General features: G+C 44.0%; 2 protein-coding genes across 2 annotated transcripts; both read left to right on the top strand.

Moving 5' to 3' along the window:
- The first annotated feature begins 895 nt into the window (after nucleotides 1-895).
- Nucleotides 896-7,016, top strand: mysm1 (Myb-like, SWIRM and MPN domains 1). The gene is made up of 20 exons (XM_070909163.1): nucleotides 896-951; nucleotides 1,164-1,236; nucleotides 1,332-1,402; nucleotides 2,108-2,182; nucleotides 2,274-2,364; nucleotides 2,527-2,625; nucleotides 2,827-3,382; nucleotides 3,467-3,716; nucleotides 3,801-3,931; nucleotides 4,019-4,122; nucleotides 4,226-4,303; nucleotides 4,411-4,493; nucleotides 4,590-4,644; nucleotides 4,956-5,006; nucleotides 5,227-5,301; nucleotides 5,395-5,583; nucleotides 5,666-5,798; nucleotides 5,957-6,062; nucleotides 6,194-6,251; nucleotides 6,399-7,016. Exons 1-20 carry the CDS (start codon nucleotides 896-898, stop codon nucleotides 6,765-6,767), a joined length of 2,703 nt encoding a protein of 900 aa, XP_070765264.1. The 3' UTR covers nucleotides 6,768-7,016.
- A 1,086-nt stretch (nucleotides 7,017-8,102) lies between these two features.
- On the top strand, nucleotides 8,103-15,730 carry oma1 (OMA1 zinc metallopeptidase). Its single transcript, XM_070909509.1, has 8 exons — nucleotides 8,103-8,479; nucleotides 9,781-10,009; nucleotides 10,248-10,421; nucleotides 10,710-10,817; nucleotides 11,913-12,041; nucleotides 12,282-12,356; nucleotides 13,048-13,197; nucleotides 15,387-15,730. Exons 1-8 carry the CDS (start codon nucleotides 8,103-8,105, stop codon nucleotides 15,699-15,701), a joined length of 1,557 nt encoding a protein of 518 aa, XP_070765610.1. The 3' UTR covers nucleotides 15,702-15,730.
- Nucleotides 15,731-18,344: the final 2,614 nt, after the last annotated feature.

Raw genomic sequence — 18,344 nt, 5'->3', positions numbered from 1 at the left:
GTTGATCTCATGTATGTGTGTGTCTGTGTTATGAGAAAGACTACTTTGAAGCTACTTATCCCATAACACAGTGAATAGGGAGAATGCCCTCAGAGAGAAATTCTAGGAGCTCAGTGTGCACTTTGTATGACTCCTCATGCCTTTTTGTTTTTCTACCTTATATGTCAAGTGCTATCTTTTCTTTTTCTCTCTCTCTCCCTCTCTTTCTCTCTGTGATTACTCTGAAGAGCTGCACAGTACTTTTTTGAGCAGGAGTGAGTTACTACAAAACTGTAGTGCCATTAGAAACTGTGAATTTCTAAATAAAACCTTTTTTTTGTTGTCTTTCACCTTGTCTTTCTTTTATTGTGGGTGCCTTCATATTCAGCCTTAGTGTGGACACTGTTTGTCCACAAAGGAAAACAAAATGGGTGCATTTTCTTTCACTTTAAAGAGTGACAGACAGTCACAACCTAAATGAAAGCGTTGATGCTCTGAAACTGATCAAGAAACTGAAGTTGAAATTGATTATGATTACGTTATATTTTGTTAAAGCAGAGATACAGGCTGTCGAACATATTTCATTTATTTTATTTTTTGCTACTTGCTTAGCTGCCTTACTGTACGTATAAAAGACAAAAAATATTGGATGTGGTATTGGCAAAGGAAACCTTGTGATCAGGCCATCTCTTCTTGTAACTGAGCTTTTTGTGGCTTTGTTTTTCAACACAGTTTGATGTTAGTTTGATAACATCAAGGTGGTAATAGGAGCACATTCATGCAGCACCTGTATTAGCAGCAATAGAGAGATTCGTACATGATACATCCCACCACAAGGTGTCGCTGTGAGCAGAGCTGGACGCTGTATTCCTCCGCTGCTGCGTCTCCTCTCCGTTGTTTACGTTTGTCCAACAACATGGAGGACGAGGTGGATGTTGACATCGAGGGAGACGAGTTTGGTAGCAGTATTAGGTGAGAATGGTGTCTGTGTCTGATGACTTAACACGTACACTGCCTGTTGGTCTTGCGTACTGCAGTCCACACTCGCTTAGGGAGACCTGGTGGATGTTTTCAGTCCCGCCGTGCAGGCTGCAGCTGCGGTTAGCTGCCCTGTGTGTCAGATGGAGGATGATCGTCTCCTCGTGCTGTGTTGTTCATCACAGCTTCTTTTCTCTCCGCCGCAGGGAGCTGGATGGAGGGGGTTTAGTCCAGGAGCAGCTCGTCCAGTCTGCGTGGAAGAGCAGCGCTGGGATACTGGTATGAGTTCATGAAGCTAAACAGTCCTTCATTCATGACACTCCCGTGTGACTGTTGATGCTTGTGTTGACTCCTTCTGTGTCTCTGTTGTGCAGCCATGGGAGCTGGACAGCTCCATCAGCCCAGAGAACAGGGAGGTGATAGAGAGGATGCTGCTGGAGGAACAGTATCCTTTCACTGACCTCAAATGCATCACACAACATTGCATATTATTAACTAGTGCCTCTGGTGGACAATAACTGCCCCAGTCTGTGACTAATGAAATCTTCCATTTTTCAGTGACATATCACCATGTAAGACTGAATTAAAAACCATTGTAGGTAACAACTGGGCCTACATTAATAATGCTACATTCAGGAGTGTTGTGGGTGGATTGATCACACTGGTTAAAGCATAGTGTCTTTTCACAGATACACTTTGTGCTGTGGGATTATGATTCCTACCTCTAGTCTTGCCCTTTACAGTCCAAGCCCAGAGATGTGCTGAAGAATGAAACATGTTTATAACTAATTTAATTTGTTTGGCTTGTCCAGACAGTTTCCATAGTGTCTTCTGCATTTCAGTCAAAACTAAATCTTTATGGTGTGAGGAAGCCTGTGTGGAAAAAGTCATGCTGAGATGCAATGACTGTCAAATGTCTTGATAATTTTTTTGAACATATTTTTGGCCATTCTTTGCTTTTATGGGGGGATGACATGCAGCAAAGGGCCCGGGCCAGAATCTAACCTGGGCCACTGCGCCGGCCCGCCAAATTGCTGATTTAATAGAACTCCCCACTGAAACTACTAATGACAGAAATTAAAGACACGAAAATAAAGTCGTTTTGTTAACGCTCATAGTTAAATCTGTTGGTCCTCAGCCATACTTGTAGATACTACCTGACAGGTGAGGCGGTTCCTAATCATATTTGGGAAGACGATGCTAACAACAAGCCCAAAGTGAAGAAGTAAGTCAATTCTTCCTCCAGCATTCACATGAGCAGAGTATTCCACACGTTTTTGGCATTCATGTCACACTCGTGTCTGTCGGATGTACAGGTCTCCTGCCAAGACCTTGGCCTCGGCCTCGGCCTCGGGCTCCTCCTCTCGTTGGTCGAAACAGGAGAAGGAACTGTTTGAGGAAGGACTGGTAAGCTTCCCTTGTCAGCATGCAATCGTTTGCTGTTGTCTCTGGAATCTAATTGCTGCTTGGGTATACAGGCCTGTAACTGATTCAACACCTGTTGTATATGAGGCACTTTGTGAGTGTATTGTCCATAATGCTAGATGGCTACGGTGTGTTTTTCTGCAGGCTCAGTTCGGTCGGAGGTGGACTAAGATTGCCAAGTTGGTGGGCAGCAGGTCTGTTCTTCAGGTCAAGAGTTATGCCCGACAGTATTTCAAACACAAGGTGAGACTTGCCTTTTCTTTCTACCTGTGTTATGTTGCTACCTAAGCAGCACGCAGGGTAGTATGTTAATACAAGCTTACGTGTGGACTTGTGCTTTCCTCATTACTCAAGGACTTTCACAACCAGAATGCATTCTCCAGGAGGGCTTGGGAAATAAGAATAAACAAACTCTTTCATCATCATCTGTATTTCTTTTTTCAGGCTAAATCAGAACCCAGAGCTGCAGCTCCCTCTGCAGGTCCTGTGCTTCACTTGCAACCTCCTCAGCCCACCTCCAGTCATGCATCCACTCTGGCAAACGCTGTCCGCATAGAGAAGCTTTCTGATGAAGAGGATGAGGAGGTAGACATCACTGATGACCTGAGCGATGATGGAGACTGTGGCGATAAACTGCAGGCTGTGCTCAAAGCTGAGTTCTGTGAGCCAGAGCAACCAACAAGCCCCGAGATTCAGACAGACAATCTCACAGAAGAGCAGAAAGAGGCAGGTCCGACTGAGACAAAGGACCACCAGAGCCACACCTCGCTGCCTCCACGAGGTCCTCAACCCTCGTCTTCCCTCCCTTGCCCAGAGAAGACTGGCGTGACTGAGCTGGATAAGAAAGATGACGAGAGAGTCACAACACAAAGTGGACCCCGTCCAAGAAATCTTCTGACAGACTCGGAGCAAATGACTGATGAGAATGAAGGCCAGAGCTCCCAGTCTGAGAGCTCAGCACAGACTGGTCAACTGGAAGAGGCCTGTAGTGATGGCACAGGTAAGACTCCCACCTGCTGTTTTTATGTAAATCCACCTCAGGATGAAGTTGTGAAGTCACACTGTGGTCGTATTTGCCTCCCAGCTTCTGCTGATAAGACCGAGCAGAGTCTAGCTGATAGACCAGAAGAAGACCAGGAGGAGGAAGAGGAGGAGGAGGAGGAGGAGGAGGAGGAGGAAGAGGAGGAGCTCAAGGCCCCCGAGCAGGAAATGGAGATGGACATGGAGACCATCGCTGAGGATGAGAAACAAGCTATCCCAGAGTTCTTTGAGGGACGTCCATCCAAGACTCCAGGACGATACCTTAAGATCCGGAACTACATCCTGGATCAGTGGTAAAACTTAACACACGTTTGGTAACTTCTTTCACCACAACTCTGCAGAGGAAGTGCTTATTTCTTCTGTTTTTTGTTCCCCAGGTTGAAAAGCAAACCCAAGTACCTGAACAAGACCTCAGTCCGCCCTGGACTGAAGAACTGCGGAGACGTCAACTGCATTGGGAGAATACACACCTACCTGGAGCTCATTGGGGCCATCAACTTCAACTGCGGTAACTTTACTGAGCCTGTGACAGCATTCTGCTGCTCTTTTAAAAAAGCCTTCCTTTTAACGTGGAGCTCTGTCTCGTCTCTCATAGAGCAAGCGGTCTATAATCGCCCGAGGGTGGCAGACCGCTCCAAGCATAAGGAGGGCAAAGATGTGCTTGAGGCCTACCAGCTCGCCCAGAGACTGCAGAGCATGGTACGTACCCATAAACTCCTAAACTCTTGACAACCGACCTCAAGCTTCTAAACTGTGAGTTTGCTGCACTGTGAACTAACTGCTGATTGGCTGCACTTTGTAGCGGACCAGGAAGCGCCGTGTGCGGGACATATGGGGAAACTGGTGTGATGCTAAAGATTTGGAGGGACAGACGTATGAGGTTTGGACACACACACACACACACACACTGCATATTATTCAGCAGAGGAATGATCACTGGGTGAATTCACATTACTGTATTTACTGACCCTGTGTTGGTTTCTTCAGCATCTCAGCGCTGAGGAACTCGCTCTGCGGAGAGAAGAGATGAAGAAGCAGCCTAAACCCTGCAAGATCTCCAGATTCAGAGGGTGAGCATGATGGATTCACGCAACTTGTGCTGAGTTCCCGACAGCCTTGTATTTATACATGTGTAAATACTAATATGGTCTTGCTGCTTCTTCTAGGTCTGTTGATCCCTTCCAGTTGATTCCCTGCAGGTATTTTGGAGAGGATGTAAAGGTCAGTGGCCATTTATCCCATCATTCAGTCTTTAGTAATGCAATGTATCTTGCACCACCTATTTAATCTGAGGTTATGTATCCATGACAACAATTCATTCATTCTTTCAGTCTCTTCATTATGACTACCAGTAATGCTGCTTTTTTTTAAATGACATTATTACACTGTGTGTAAAATGCATTCATTCAGCCTTCTTGTGTCTCAACCAGTGTGGACCCAACTATTTTAATTACAATTTTATTTGCATTATAGTGATCCATAGGCGTCAAGTGTTTTGAATATTAAAAGCTCTTCTTCGCTGTTCTCCCCAGGAACCATTCCAGGTGATTGTGTGTGCAGAGACTCTTCTCATAATGGACATGGTATGCTATACACACAACCACACATGCTGAATGTGTCACACTGACATGTTAAGAGTTAGTCAGCTTGAAGAAGGTTTCTTCAGTGTGCTGCATGCACCATGAGCTGATTATCCACTGACCTTTTGTTACATTACATTCTGAAACAATTGTCTAATTTATTCTGTCATTCTTTTCTTATCATTTATGTACTCTAATGTTCTAAAAATGATGTGATTGTCAGCATGCCCATGTGTCGAGGGGGGAAGTCATCGGCCTGCTAGGTGGAACTTTTAATGAGGAAAAGAAAGTATTAAAGGTAGGAAAACGAGTGAAAAGCAACAATATGGAAGATGAGGAGAGATATTTTATTTCTGTATTTAATGACAAATGATTCTGTGTGTCTGCTCAGATCTGTGCAGCAGAGCCTTGTAACAGTGTGAGTACAGGATTGCAGTGTGAGATGGACCCGGTGTCTCAGACGCAGGCCTGTGACGTGCTGTCGTCCCTGGGCTTCAGTGTGGTGGGCTGGTACCACTCGCATCCCTCCTTCCACCCCAACCCTTCAGTGCGGGACATCAACACACAGGACCAGTTCCAGGTAAAATGAACGGATGATAGAAGTCACACTGGAGTTAGTCATGTGATCATGTGATGCGATAGAACATGCGATCTGATTCCAGAGTTACTTCTCACGCGGCGGCGCCCCCTTCATCGGGATGATAGTGAGCCCATACGACCCAGCCAATCGCTCCCCCCACTCCCAAACTACCTGCTTATTGGTGAAAGAGAGCCAGGAGCCTTCAGGCCCACAGAGTATGTTAAATACAGACACAAACACACGCATGATTTCATTCACATGAAACATCAAAACAGTTAAGATCAAGAGGCTTTGAAATCAAGCTGACAATGTAGGTCAGTGATTTCTGCAGTTTATCCTCTGGCTGAGTCTCTTTCTCTCTGTTCCTCCTCAGAGCTGCCCTACAGATTCGACTTCCTGTCTTCACAAGACATTCCAGACTGGGAACAGACGTTGAGGAGAGCTCAGTGGATCATCAGCAAATACTGTCAAACACCCGGGTGAGTGAGAATCAAGACTGTAGTGGTCGCCCTGACACACACGGCCTAATTCTGATGTTGGCTTTTTGTGACAATTTGTCTTAAAGCTTAATGGTGAAGTATCTAAACTGTCCTTTTTCTGCTCTGGGTAGGAGTGTTCAGATGGACAGATTTTTCCGGAAAGACTCCCATCTCACCTGTTTGGAGAAGGTCTGTCCAGCCGATCAGTCTACCTGCCGTGTACACATCCTAATGGCTAATGGCTTCACTAACTGATTTACCTCTGCTTATTCTACTGTGTGTTGGTGTCTTTGTCTCATTTCACTTGTCCACTTCCATCACCCACCTCCCTTTTAGATGCTGTCGTCTCTGGCCAAGTACCTGGAGCCCCTGCCAGATGAAGAGGGAGACCCCTTCCTCATGCAGATCCAGGCCCTTTTCCAGTCCGACTTTATTGCCAAGCAGCAACCGCCTGACCTGGAAGAGGGAGAATCTTTAAATATCTCACCCAGACCAGTGGACTCAGACGACTTCGCTTTTGATCAGCTGATAAGCGAAGAGAGGCCCCTGGAGGGAGGGAGAGACTCTGATCCAGATTCTGGCAGAGCTTCAGACAGCAGTGGGCAGCCCACCACACAGAGCACAGACACAACCTCAGAGACAGACAGCAGCACAGTGTTACATCTGGGCTCTGTGTTGTCCACTGAACATGACTATTTACTGTGATACATTATCAACAAAGTAACATCAACTTTTATGTAAATACAATGGGGGTTATTACCAACTTACTCATTTTAGTTTTTGAACATTTTATTATTTTAGTCCTTTAACCAAAAACCTTAAAACTTAATACAAGTGAGTTTGTTCGTTTTTATGTTTGTGTGAGACAGAGAGAGAACAAGAGTGTGTGTTATTGGGGGAAAAGCATTTCATGTTATTCTGTTTGTTTTTTTTTAAACATGAAAATAAAAATAGTTTCATATTTTGTGGTCTTGTTTTGTATTATTTTGTGTAATAGCATGATAGGCCATATATTTTTGTTATAGTGCTTTAAGTTTTACAACACAACGTCTAAAATTGAGGTCACAACTTTGTCTCATCCATAAAAGGAAATGCCAGCTGGCTGTGGATGTGGACCTGGTTATTGCTCAGACTATGGCTGCATTTGTGGTTAAATCTCTGATGGTCTGGATGTGGCTATGGTTGCTGTACTGTGACTAGTCTTTCCTCGGGTTACCATTAGCCAAAGCTTCTTTAAGCCAAGCATAATCATAACAACCAAAGCAGCCATGACTACAGCCACAATCACAGAGACAGCACCAGCCAAAGCTCTGTCATCCTGTGGCTATTGTCATAACCACAGCGACTGTACAACCTGTCTCAGTCAGCCTCGGCAGAACACAGTGAGAGAGCTGCTTCACGGTAAAGCAAAATAACGTTATTATGAGGGAACATTAAGTTCTGCGTTCCCACTTTACATTCTGCATTTATTGCTCATGACTGCTTTCAAACAGCCGAGCTCCGACAGTAAACAGCCGCTGGCCGTGAGTGTAGCTGGAGTTTCTCTGCCTGGCTGTGGATCTGGTTGTTGCGCGGACACGGAACGTTCTTCTCGGAGTTGTTTCTAGGGGGACACATTTCGAAGCAGGAGCGTCAAACTGGCCGAACAACCTCAGCTCCGTCCAGTCTGTTGACCAACAGACGGATGTTTCGCGTCGTAAGAGAACTAAATGTTTTCAACTCAGCGTCTTGAGTTGTTATAAAACAAACTCTTGGGACAGATGCACTTCAGTCCACGGCTGTTGGGTAGTGGTAACCAAGGTTACTCGTAGCTATCGTTCACTAGTTGTAATGACATTGACAGCTGAGAATAGTTATGACTGTTCGATATGAATTTAAGTAGTTTAAGTAAGAGTAGCATACATTTCTACATTAAGGAGGAATCCCAGCCCTCTCAGATAAAAGGCGACCGTGTTCGTCGTCTGTAGTTAGCTTCATAAGACCTGGCAGCTGTTTGGTCAGTCTGAGGAGTGAACCAGGTAGAGTTGCGTTTCCAGCACAATGGTTTCACTTTGTGTTCATCTTTTAAGGAACAGTCGCTTCTGTTCCCTGCCCGCACACCTTACACGAAACTTCCAGGTCTGCAAACGAGCTGGACATCCCCTGAAGAAGGCACCCTCTGTGTCATCTCAGATCAGCTGCCGTAGAGCAACAAACTCTGTTGACTTCAGAGCCCCTCCGGCGGGACCACCGCTCTTATTCAGTAGGAAAGGAAGGACGGTGTGTTTCCAGATTAGTCCCACAGCCACTTCACCCCCTGTCCTGACACAGTGCGGACACCACTTCCACACCTCAGCCCCTGTGAGGGCTCTGCCTGCTCCTCTCTTATGGCTGGTGCTCAAACCTCTGCAGAAGCTCATGGCTATAATACTGGGCAGGTAGGAGACACACTGGCTGTTATTATTATATTAAATAGTAACACGGGCAAATTCAGAACAATCATTTTATATGTGTTCATTGCTTTAAGGCACAATATTATTTAATTATACTTAATGTGTTCATTAAATAATGAACACATTCTTAATTGTTTTACAACAATTGTTTTAATTGTGTCATTTAGATAAGAACAAATATTACCTTATAAATTGTTGCCATGTTTGTGTTAATTAACTGTTTTTAATTAACGGGTAAAAAGCTCCCCTTTCATGTCTGTGTGTGTACAGACTCCTTATGAACTTTAAAAAAAGACCAAATGGTGTATTTTTCATTACAGACTCAGTGCTGTTTTTTTCCCCTTTTATTTAGTTTTATTTATTTATTTAACCACTCCCCCAATTTGTCCTCTACACTTGCATACACACTCACACTTACAGATTTGTAACCCTACACGACAGACTGCCCTGCTCTTTCTGTAATACCCCCCCCCCCCCCCCCCCCCACATTAACATATGAACTGCATTACCTTGGTCAAACCAGTTTCAACTCATACTCAATCCTAATCCTTTTTTTGCTGTTGAAACATGTATGTACTCCATGCATGTTTTGCCCTGTCGCATCAACCTTGTCAAGTCAACTACTGTGTCACTGTCTGTTTTGTCTCACCTCTTATGTCTTGTTACACTAATTAAATAAAAACAAATTAACCGGCAAAAATGATTTACTGCAGTGGACTGACTTATGATGGTATCATTTGGCACCCACAAAGCTCCATAACACACACCATCAGCGAGGCTTCATGAATTTATTTGGTTTTATTTTGGGCCAGAGAACTGAATTTGGACACATTTTCATCATGGCACCCCCTCCAATACATAGAGTTGTTTTGTTTAGTCACTATTTCAAAAAGTCTTGGCCTTCTTGTCTACTTTAATATTTGACTGTTTCTTCTGGGCAAACACACAGACTGACTTAGAACTTTGTGCATAGTACATTGTTATGAAGATATTTTATGCATGTTTTTCTCGGCCAGACCTATTTTGAATGAGAGATTATTGATCTCAGTGGGTCTGCCTGGATTCTTACATTTCAAACTGAAACTTTTGCTGCAGATTTTTCTACTTGCATTTTCCTCTAAACTCCAAATATGCTAATTTTCCAGACATGAAAGGAGCTTCAAATGATTATTTTCTTTTCATTCTTTACCGCTGTAGGGTGGTATATGATTTTACATTTACTGCATAAGGCTGTGTGAGCTACATGAACACATATCACAGACCTTGTGGCCTTTCTCTGCATACAGGAGTATAAGGAAGTGGTGGGTGGCTCTTCCAGCCAACCGCCGGCAGCTCATGCGCGAATGGGTCTGGCAGTGCCGCTGGCATCTGGCAGCCGGGGCAGGCGTTGCTATGGTGATTGTTGTCCTCTTTCTCCTGACCCACCTGGATGAGTCCCCAGTGACGGGACGGACCCGCCTCCTGGTATTCAGCAGAGAGAACTATATGGAGCTGGCAGCTCTGACTTCAGAGGCGGTGAGAGGAGGAGGAGGAGGGAGGGGTTAGGACATGGTGTGTGTGTGTTACAGGATGACCATGGATAGAAAATGACAAATTATCCATTTTACGCACCCTTTTAACAAGATTCATTGAGATGGAAACAGTGATGACATTTAGTAAATGGATGAAGGGTCCATGAAGATTTAATATGAGGAGAAATGAAGCAAATTAATTTATTATAAAATGCTTGAACATGTGTGTGTGTGTACTTTAGTACATGGAGGAGTTTGATGAGCTGCTGGTTCCAGTCACTGACCCTCGTCACCAGGTGGTGGAGCGGGTGGTGCAGCACCTGGCACAAAGAAACAAGGACATCCCTGAAGTGTCTCATGTCACCTGGAGCGTCCACGTGGTGCAAAGTCCCAACATCAACGCCTTTGTCCTCCCGGTCAGTAAAAGAAAGACAGATGTAGAATTACAGACTTCCATGTGTTTCGTGACACATTATCCCGTCACAGCGTCCTTAAAGTCATATGTGAGGATGTCTCAACATAACAGAGTGTGTCTTTACATGTGTTTCTCCTATAAAGTATCCTTCCTGCAGAGCAAGGTTGATTCGTTTTTCAAGCTATATTTTGCTTGTTTACTTCCTGTCCACAAGAAAATGCCTCACATAGTAAAATATGAGTAAATTATAAATACCCCATTTACATGGATTGTATTTTCCTTTATGTAGAACGGGAAAGTGTTCATGTTTACGGGGATGCTGGACACTGTTGCAGATATTCACCAGCTCACCGTTGTCTTGGGACACGAGATGGCTCATGCTTTATTGGGACATTCTGTAAGTACATAACCCTCTGCAGACTGTTTGTGATTGTTGTTTCATTGTTTCTACCCCATATTTCATCATATTATTTACTGTTGTACTTGACCTGACATTGGGAGTGAACCACTTTATTTTTAAAAGATAATATCCATACTACATACTTTCAGTAGTTTGCCCTTCTGAGTTTGAACATGGAGACTCGTTTTGCTGTGCAGAAAATGAATGCAGTTCTTGAGCCTGGGATGCTGCAGTGTACAAATACCTGTGTACAGTCTGCTGGCATGTGAGAGGCTTAGTTGATAGTAGCAGAGCTTGCTGTGCATGAGGATTAGTCACTGAAAACACTTAAAGTGCAAATAACGTTCAAGAGGAAAGTTTAGTCATTTAGAAGCCCTTGGCACACAGAGTAGAAGTTACAGCTGGAAGTCTTCCAGGTCTCTTCCTCACAAGGTTGTAAAATATGTATGTGGACCTCCTATAGGTATGTGCATTATACACCAAGACCTCCTCACTATTCATCATCAGCCCCCCGCTCCGTCTCAGTAGTATAGTAATGGCTGAAGTGGCATCAGTTGCAGTGTTGTTGCATCAGCCGGTGATAAAGACTCACTGACAATCACCTCCAAGCGCTCACTAATCCTGTCTGTGCTATGATGACCAAAGTCCTGTCGACCCAGGGCACTGTCATGCTTTATTAATTCTCCACAGATGGCTGTTTTTTTTCTCTGCCTACAAAAGCCCATTCTTCTTGTTCTAAAAAAGTGTCTAATGAAGTTGTGGGTATTTCAAGACTTTAAACGTCCTCTGAGGAAATGCTTGAAGGAGATTTTAATTAGATGAAGGGAATGAGCATCGATGGGCTTGGTATTACCCAGTAGGTGTGCTCTGCTGGATTGGCTGTTAAAACCTCTAAATCTGTTACAGCGTAAAAGTTCCACTAAAATAGATGGGAACAATCAATATGTTCCAACTGCCTTGTTCACCTCCAAAAAACTTTTTACCTCTATTTTTCTCCCATTCTCTTCTTTATTTACTTTCTTCTTTCCTTCCTTTTCTCCTCTGTCACCTCCTCCTTGTCATCCCACTTCTCTCTGCCCCCCAACTCCCCAGGCAGAACAGGCCAGTCTGTCTCATGTCGTGGACCTCCTGTCCCTTATTCTGCTGACAGCCATCTGGGCCGTGTGCCCTCGAGACAGCCTGGCACTGCTGGGACAGTGGGTACAGAACAAGCTTTCCCAGGTGAGACCCATTCACGAATGTTACCCATACACACTGTATAACTCTATTTCCTGGTTGTCACTTCATTGATGAAACAGAATTTTTCATACACAATTTTATGTTATTGCAGTGGCATTGTAGTGCCATTGTTATTTTAGATCTGTCCGAAGTCTGAAGCTCAGGAATAGACTTGGACTCTTGATAAGGGAAATGCATATGAATCTTTTGTACAACCTCATACATACATACTCTCTCCCTCAGCTGATGTTCAGCCGTCCCTACAGTAGGAAACTGGAGGCTGAGGCTGATCAAATTGGATTGCAGTTGGCTGCTAAGGTATCGTCGTCTCCAATTTGTTATTACTTACAGGAGCACTCTGCAGACACAAAGTTTCAGTTTACTCGTCGCAAAAAGTACTACACAGCCAGAGAGAACCGTTGTTTTTGTTGTATTCTGTGGTTCTGGAAAAGATTTCCAGATGTTTACAGAAAGCCTGCTTTACAAACTGGAAGTGTTGAGTTTGAAAGAACTGGGCGTCTAATGAAAGATGCTATTGAGTTGCATTATGCTTAATGTAGGAGCATTTTTGGAGTTTGACCTATGCAAGGGACTAAAAGTCAGGATATCTCGGCCTCTGCTGCTTTTTTCAGTCTGTCTCTTTATGAGTTCTCCAACTTTATGGAAGTGCAATACAAAATTTCTGGAGTAGCCTTTTAATAAAAATATGACAATACTAAAGATCATTGGTACTTTTTTGAGCTCAAGTATCATGATTAAGGAATTGTTTAAAACCTTTTTACTCTTTATAGGGTGCATTTTAACATTGCAAAATTATACTTATCCAGTGTAGTTGTTGCTGTCAAACCTTGTAATCTGTCTTCAAGGCACTAGGGGGCACTGTTGTCAAACTAAAGTAAACTCAGATGATTAGTCCATAAGGATTTTCATCTCAGCACAAGACAGAGGGATGCCACATTGTGTGTGTGTGTGTGTGTGTGTGATTCCATGGGGTGCTTGTCCTTCCCAGGCGTGTGCAGATGTGCGAGCAGGCCCCGTATTCTGGCAGCAAATGGAAATGAGAGACCAGCTGAATGGAGAGCCCACCTTCCCTGAGTGGCTATCCACACACCCGTCGCACAGGAACAGATTCACTCAGCTGGACCGCCTCATACCACAGGTACAGACACACACGGTGATGACTCCCTGCTCAGTCCAAATAACAGCATGGGTTTCTTTTTTCATCTCAATTATATAAGTAAACACATTCCTGCTGCTCTGATTCATGTGTTTGTCTAAAGTAAAAGACTCTTTGATCCCTGTGTGAGGAGAGAGCCCTACACCTGTCTGTTGTTTAGGAGAAACAGTGAAGCTTTAGGAGCTGTTGGAAGGAGTCTTAATGGAACTAATGAATCCTCTGGAGAGATGTATATCCACCTGCAGACATGTGGTGAGGAGGGCACAGAGGAAGAAGAGACTTGGGGAGGAGAGGAAAAGATGCAAGGTTTTAGGAAGACAGGAAAAACATTTTGCCACACAGGGGCCTGGATGCCTGCTTAACTAAATGTCTTAGAGGCTTTGAGCCCCATGATAGCAGCTCGATCTCACTGGCTCACACACTGCGCCGGCACTGTGGCAAGACGATCAATGGTATCTTAAGGCTAGACGGAAATCAACAAGCAGTTAAGACAGCAACTTCTATGGAAAGCGTCAACATCAACAATCATCACGTCTCACGTGTGTGTGTGTGTGTGTGTGTCTGAAGCAGAGAGAGAGAGAGAGAGATGTACAATGTATTAGGCAGCAGTGAATTTAACCTTGAGCTCGAGTTGGACTGTCAGTACACCGTCAGACGCTCCAAGCACGAAAGACGAACAGATGGGTAAACCACTAATTGTCCATCAGGTGCCTGTGTCGTTGAGTGTGTACATGTTCTATGTGTGTGTGTGTGTGTGTGTGTGTGTGTGTGTGTGTTATATGTATGTGCCTGTGCATCATATCATATCCCTGTGTGGTAGATCGACCTCTAGCAGCAGCAGTTGTTGTCGAGGCCAGGCTGCAGCCACAGGCAGTGAAGTGATGAAGACTGTTGTTTGGGGGATTCATTGGCCTGCATTGTGTGTGTGTGTGTGTGTGTCTGTGTGTGTGTCTGTGTGTGTGTGTGTGTGTGTGGTATCTCTAATACCCTCCTCACGCCAAACTGTTCGATCCAGCATAGCAGCACATATGAGCCAGTTAACAGCTGAGCTCAGTTGGGTGAAAGTGATGCATAATGTGATGTTTTTAACCTTGCGAGGGGTGACAGCATCAAGCTACTTAACCCGACTCTTCTGAGGGCACTCCGCCTCCACTAGTGCGCTCATCATCCTTAAGCAAAGCGCATTAAGTCCGATGGTAGCATGAGAGGGAGAGCCTGTTGAGTGGGAAGCCAAGTGCATGTATGTGCTCAGAGTCTTGTAGGTGATTCTAAGTGAGAGATTAATGAGTTTGGTGTGTATGTGTGAGTGTGTGAGACAGAGAGGATATCTCTAAATACTGGGAAGTGCTTGTAGTTAGTTCCTACCAGCTCTGCTTACCCAACCTGTATGGGATTGCTTTAAAGAAGAGAGGCTGCATCTTATAATATTTGTAAACATATCTTGATGCTCATGGATGGCAATCTGTCGGCCGGTCCACCACTTTGGACTGAAACATCTCAACAACTACCTGACGGATTGAGAGGAGATTTTGTACTGATATTCATGTTCTCCAGAGGATGAAGCCTACTGACTTTGGTGATCCCCTAACTTTTCCTCTAGCGCCATCATCAGGTCAACATTTTAATTTTTCCAATACTTTGTTTTGTGACCAAATACCTCCAAAACGAATGATATACCCATCATTCTCAGCTGTGGTTTGTGTTCGTGCACATTAGCAAATGTTAGCATGCTGACACATTAAACTAAGATATGTTAGCATTTAGTCCAAAGCACCGCTGTCACTGCTACAGTGGCATTGCTGTAGACTCTTGTTGATTCTCTCTGTGGTGTCCTATTTTTTTGGTCGTTAGCTCAGTGCATGTTTATCTCAGTATCTTTGTCTTTGTTTGTCTCTCGTCCTTCGCACTCACTTCTCGTCTTTCTTGCCTTCTTCGTGTTGTTGATGAAATATCTTATCTAATACTACTACAAAGTAAAAAGAACAAGTAACTGATTTCTTGTTCTAATACACTGCAAACAAAAACAACACAAATAAAGACAATTCTCAAAGGGCTTTTCATATCCATCTTTGTATTTGTTGTTAATAAACTTCTTGTCTGAAGTTGTAAGTCAGTACATATTTAGCTCTGAGTGTGGCTTAATGTCTGCTCTTCACTCTGTCTCTGTCCAGGCTCTGGAGTTGAGGGAGAGCTGCGTCTGCCCTGCTCTACCTGCTACTGACCCTCGTGCCGTCTTCTCCAAGAGTGTCCGTGTGTTGCTGGAAAATGCTAAGGACCAGGGGAGAGGAGGGCAGGAAGGGGCACGCAAGCCCCACCTGCCCCACCGCTCTGCCTCCCTCCCCGCTGGACTGCCTGCAGCTCTGCTTGACCAAACTTTCCTTCCTCCTTCCCCAAATGTGGATCAAGAGAGCAAAGGCCCAGTCCCATTTGTAGCTTCAGAGCTATCTGTAGCAGCCCCTGTCCCTGCTCCTGCTGAGGAGAGCTGACGGGGGTGTTAAATCCTCACAAACTTATAGACGGGCTATTTCAATGAATGAATGAGTGAATGAGTGAGTGAGTGAGTGAGTGATATATTGGTCAGCTAGCATATTCGCGGAACTATTCACAGCTGCTAAAAGGTTGTTTTGTCTATTAAATTTCAGGGCTCCTGAGTGCACAGGTGGTTAAGGGGTAAAGCTCCCACCCACCCAAGGGTTAGCCCTTTTCGCTGCACTAGAGACTCCAATTGGTTTCCAGCATAATGGTGGGTGGAGTTGAGGGTGGTAGTGTGAAAAGACGTGGCTGAGATCATTCTACATTTGAAGAAAGATAGAAAAAGAACAAAAAAAGGACCCTCCTAACCTTTCCGTCTACTGCAACACCCTGCTGACGGAACTTCAGAGAATGTTATTCATGCCTAGTGACTACAAAGATGCCACATTAATTAGATAACCTCGAACGGGGAAAGGCTAAATGAATCTCGGTAAAGCTTCCATACATTGCAAGATTAATATGTGCATTATTCATCGAAACACGGCAACAGACGAGAGTAAGCACTTTGTGTGTGCTTGTTGGCAGCTTCGTCCATGGCAGGCAGAGGACATCTACATTCTCATTATGACTAGTGCATTCTCATGCCACACACACAGCACTTTATGCATTCTCTAGCCTGAGGGACTTAATGGTGTAAATTTATGCCGGGTTGTTTGCAGGTTTTAAAACACAGCCTTCTGCACTGGAATGCCAATATCCATCGTCAAGCTTTGAGAAATCTTTCATGGGATTTTGTAAAATCTTATTTAACAAGGCAAGTTGACTGAGAAAACATTCTTATTTACAGCAACAGCCTGTGGGAGCAGTCGTACAATGAAGAGGGGAGGGCTGTTATGGTTCATATCTTGGTAATCTTTTGTGTGTGTGTGTGTGTGTGTGTGTGCGTGCGTGTGTGCGCTGGAATAAAGTAGCACCCTTGGTTAAACTGTGAAATCCAAGAAATACTGCTGTGTTTTCATTTAGGATAAATTATTTTATTTGTGTCATGCATTTTAGGTGCGGGGCCTGTATCAGCTTTAAAACATCAGTCAACGGTCTTTACACGTGCTGTGGAAGCTTATGTTACTGCAAACAGGGTAGGTCTATATCAGAGTCTGTGTCTATATTAGAATAGGTGGCCAGGGACAAGGCTCATACAAAAGTGTGCAATAAAAAGCCAAGGGAATATTGGTTTTTGCATATCAATACCTCAGCAGGAACGTGCTCTGTTTGCAAGTGTCAGGCAAAAAAAATAAATATGTCGGGAGAAAAAAAAGTGTTATTTGCTCTTTTTTTTTCATTGCAACATCCACTGAAATTCAAAAGGATCAAAGATGTACATTTATCAACAACATAAATGAGGATCATGGAAACATAATATACATATATATATATATATATATGTATATTATGTACTGTGTGTGTTTGCATGTGTGAGAGGCAAATATCAGCCTGTGGCATTGCATAAGAACATCACAACCCTCTCATTGTCACACCAACCAATTAGACAGCGGGTCAAAGATGAGAGGAGATGTAGACTGAGTTGTTGGCAGTTTCCTCTGAAGTATTCATATGTGTGTGTGTGTGTGTGTGTGTGTGTGTGTGTGGGGCAACAGTAGTAGCGGTTACGTATTGATGCCAGGCTCCTGGGGAAATTCCTTCCTGGCCTCTCACAGCTGATCACACGGATGTAACGTTTGGAAATCTCATAGACAAGATTACACCGAGACAGTTGTAATCAAATGAAAGCTACTAGAATTCCCATCAGTCAGCTTCAGCGCAGTGCTTTTGTAATGCCTGCCAACTGTTACAAGTTCTTGCCTCTTGAATACAAGATCAGTCTTGTGATGTCTGTGATGTATTAAAGACCATTGGAGCAGCACCTTAAGCTGAGATGTCTTTGGGTGCTGCTCTTCCTGGTCGCACAGATTTGACATTTCCCAAACTTTTTGGATCCTCAGCTCTCATTCTGATTCAAATGGAGACTTCCTGTTTCCTGGTCACATTGTTGTGTACACACTGAAGCATCTGGATGCAGCTCCCTCACCACTCAGAGAGAAATTGGAACATGAGCAGGCAACAGATGACACACTCACACCCAGAGCTAATTGTAATGAGTGTGATACAATACACACACACTGTGCCGAGTAATTGTAGCCTACTGCTGGAGTCTAAACAATACTGCGACAGAGAGCTTAATCAAGGAAAACAAAGAGACAGCAGTCAGATGCATTGAAAGGACAGAAATAGAAAATAGACAAAGTGGAACCGAGGGGATTGACAGGAGAAAAGAAAAAGATTTATTTCAGGTGTGTGAAAGAGAGCATCATTTGGGTGTTATTTAAATTTAAATCAAACAGTTGATTTTTAACATTTGCTAGATGGGAAAGTCCTACTGTATTCTATGTGGTTTCTCTGTGTTCACATACGTAGCCTTGGGCGGATAAGATCTGTTCCACGAAGAGACTTAGAAAGCAGACTTTATGTCTGTAAATTCATCTCAAGTCTCAGATTGTTTTGTGGTTGTGTATTCTTCCGCCCACTAGAGACATCAAGACTGCTTCTGAGACCTCCGACAAACTGCTCGCAGGTATTTCTCGGTATTGATGAGCAGCGCA

The sequence above is a fragment of the Enoplosus armatus genome, chromosome 7 (assembly GCF_043641665.1).
Source record: "Enoplosus armatus isolate fEnoArm2 chromosome 7, fEnoArm2.hap1, whole genome shotgun sequence".
Classification (NCBI taxonomy): Eukaryota; Metazoa; Chordata; class Actinopteri; order Centrarchiformes; family Enoplosidae; genus Enoplosus; species Enoplosus armatus.
The sequence above is the reverse complement of the archived record's forward strand: the minus strand, read 5'-3'. Positions and strand labels throughout refer to the sequence as shown.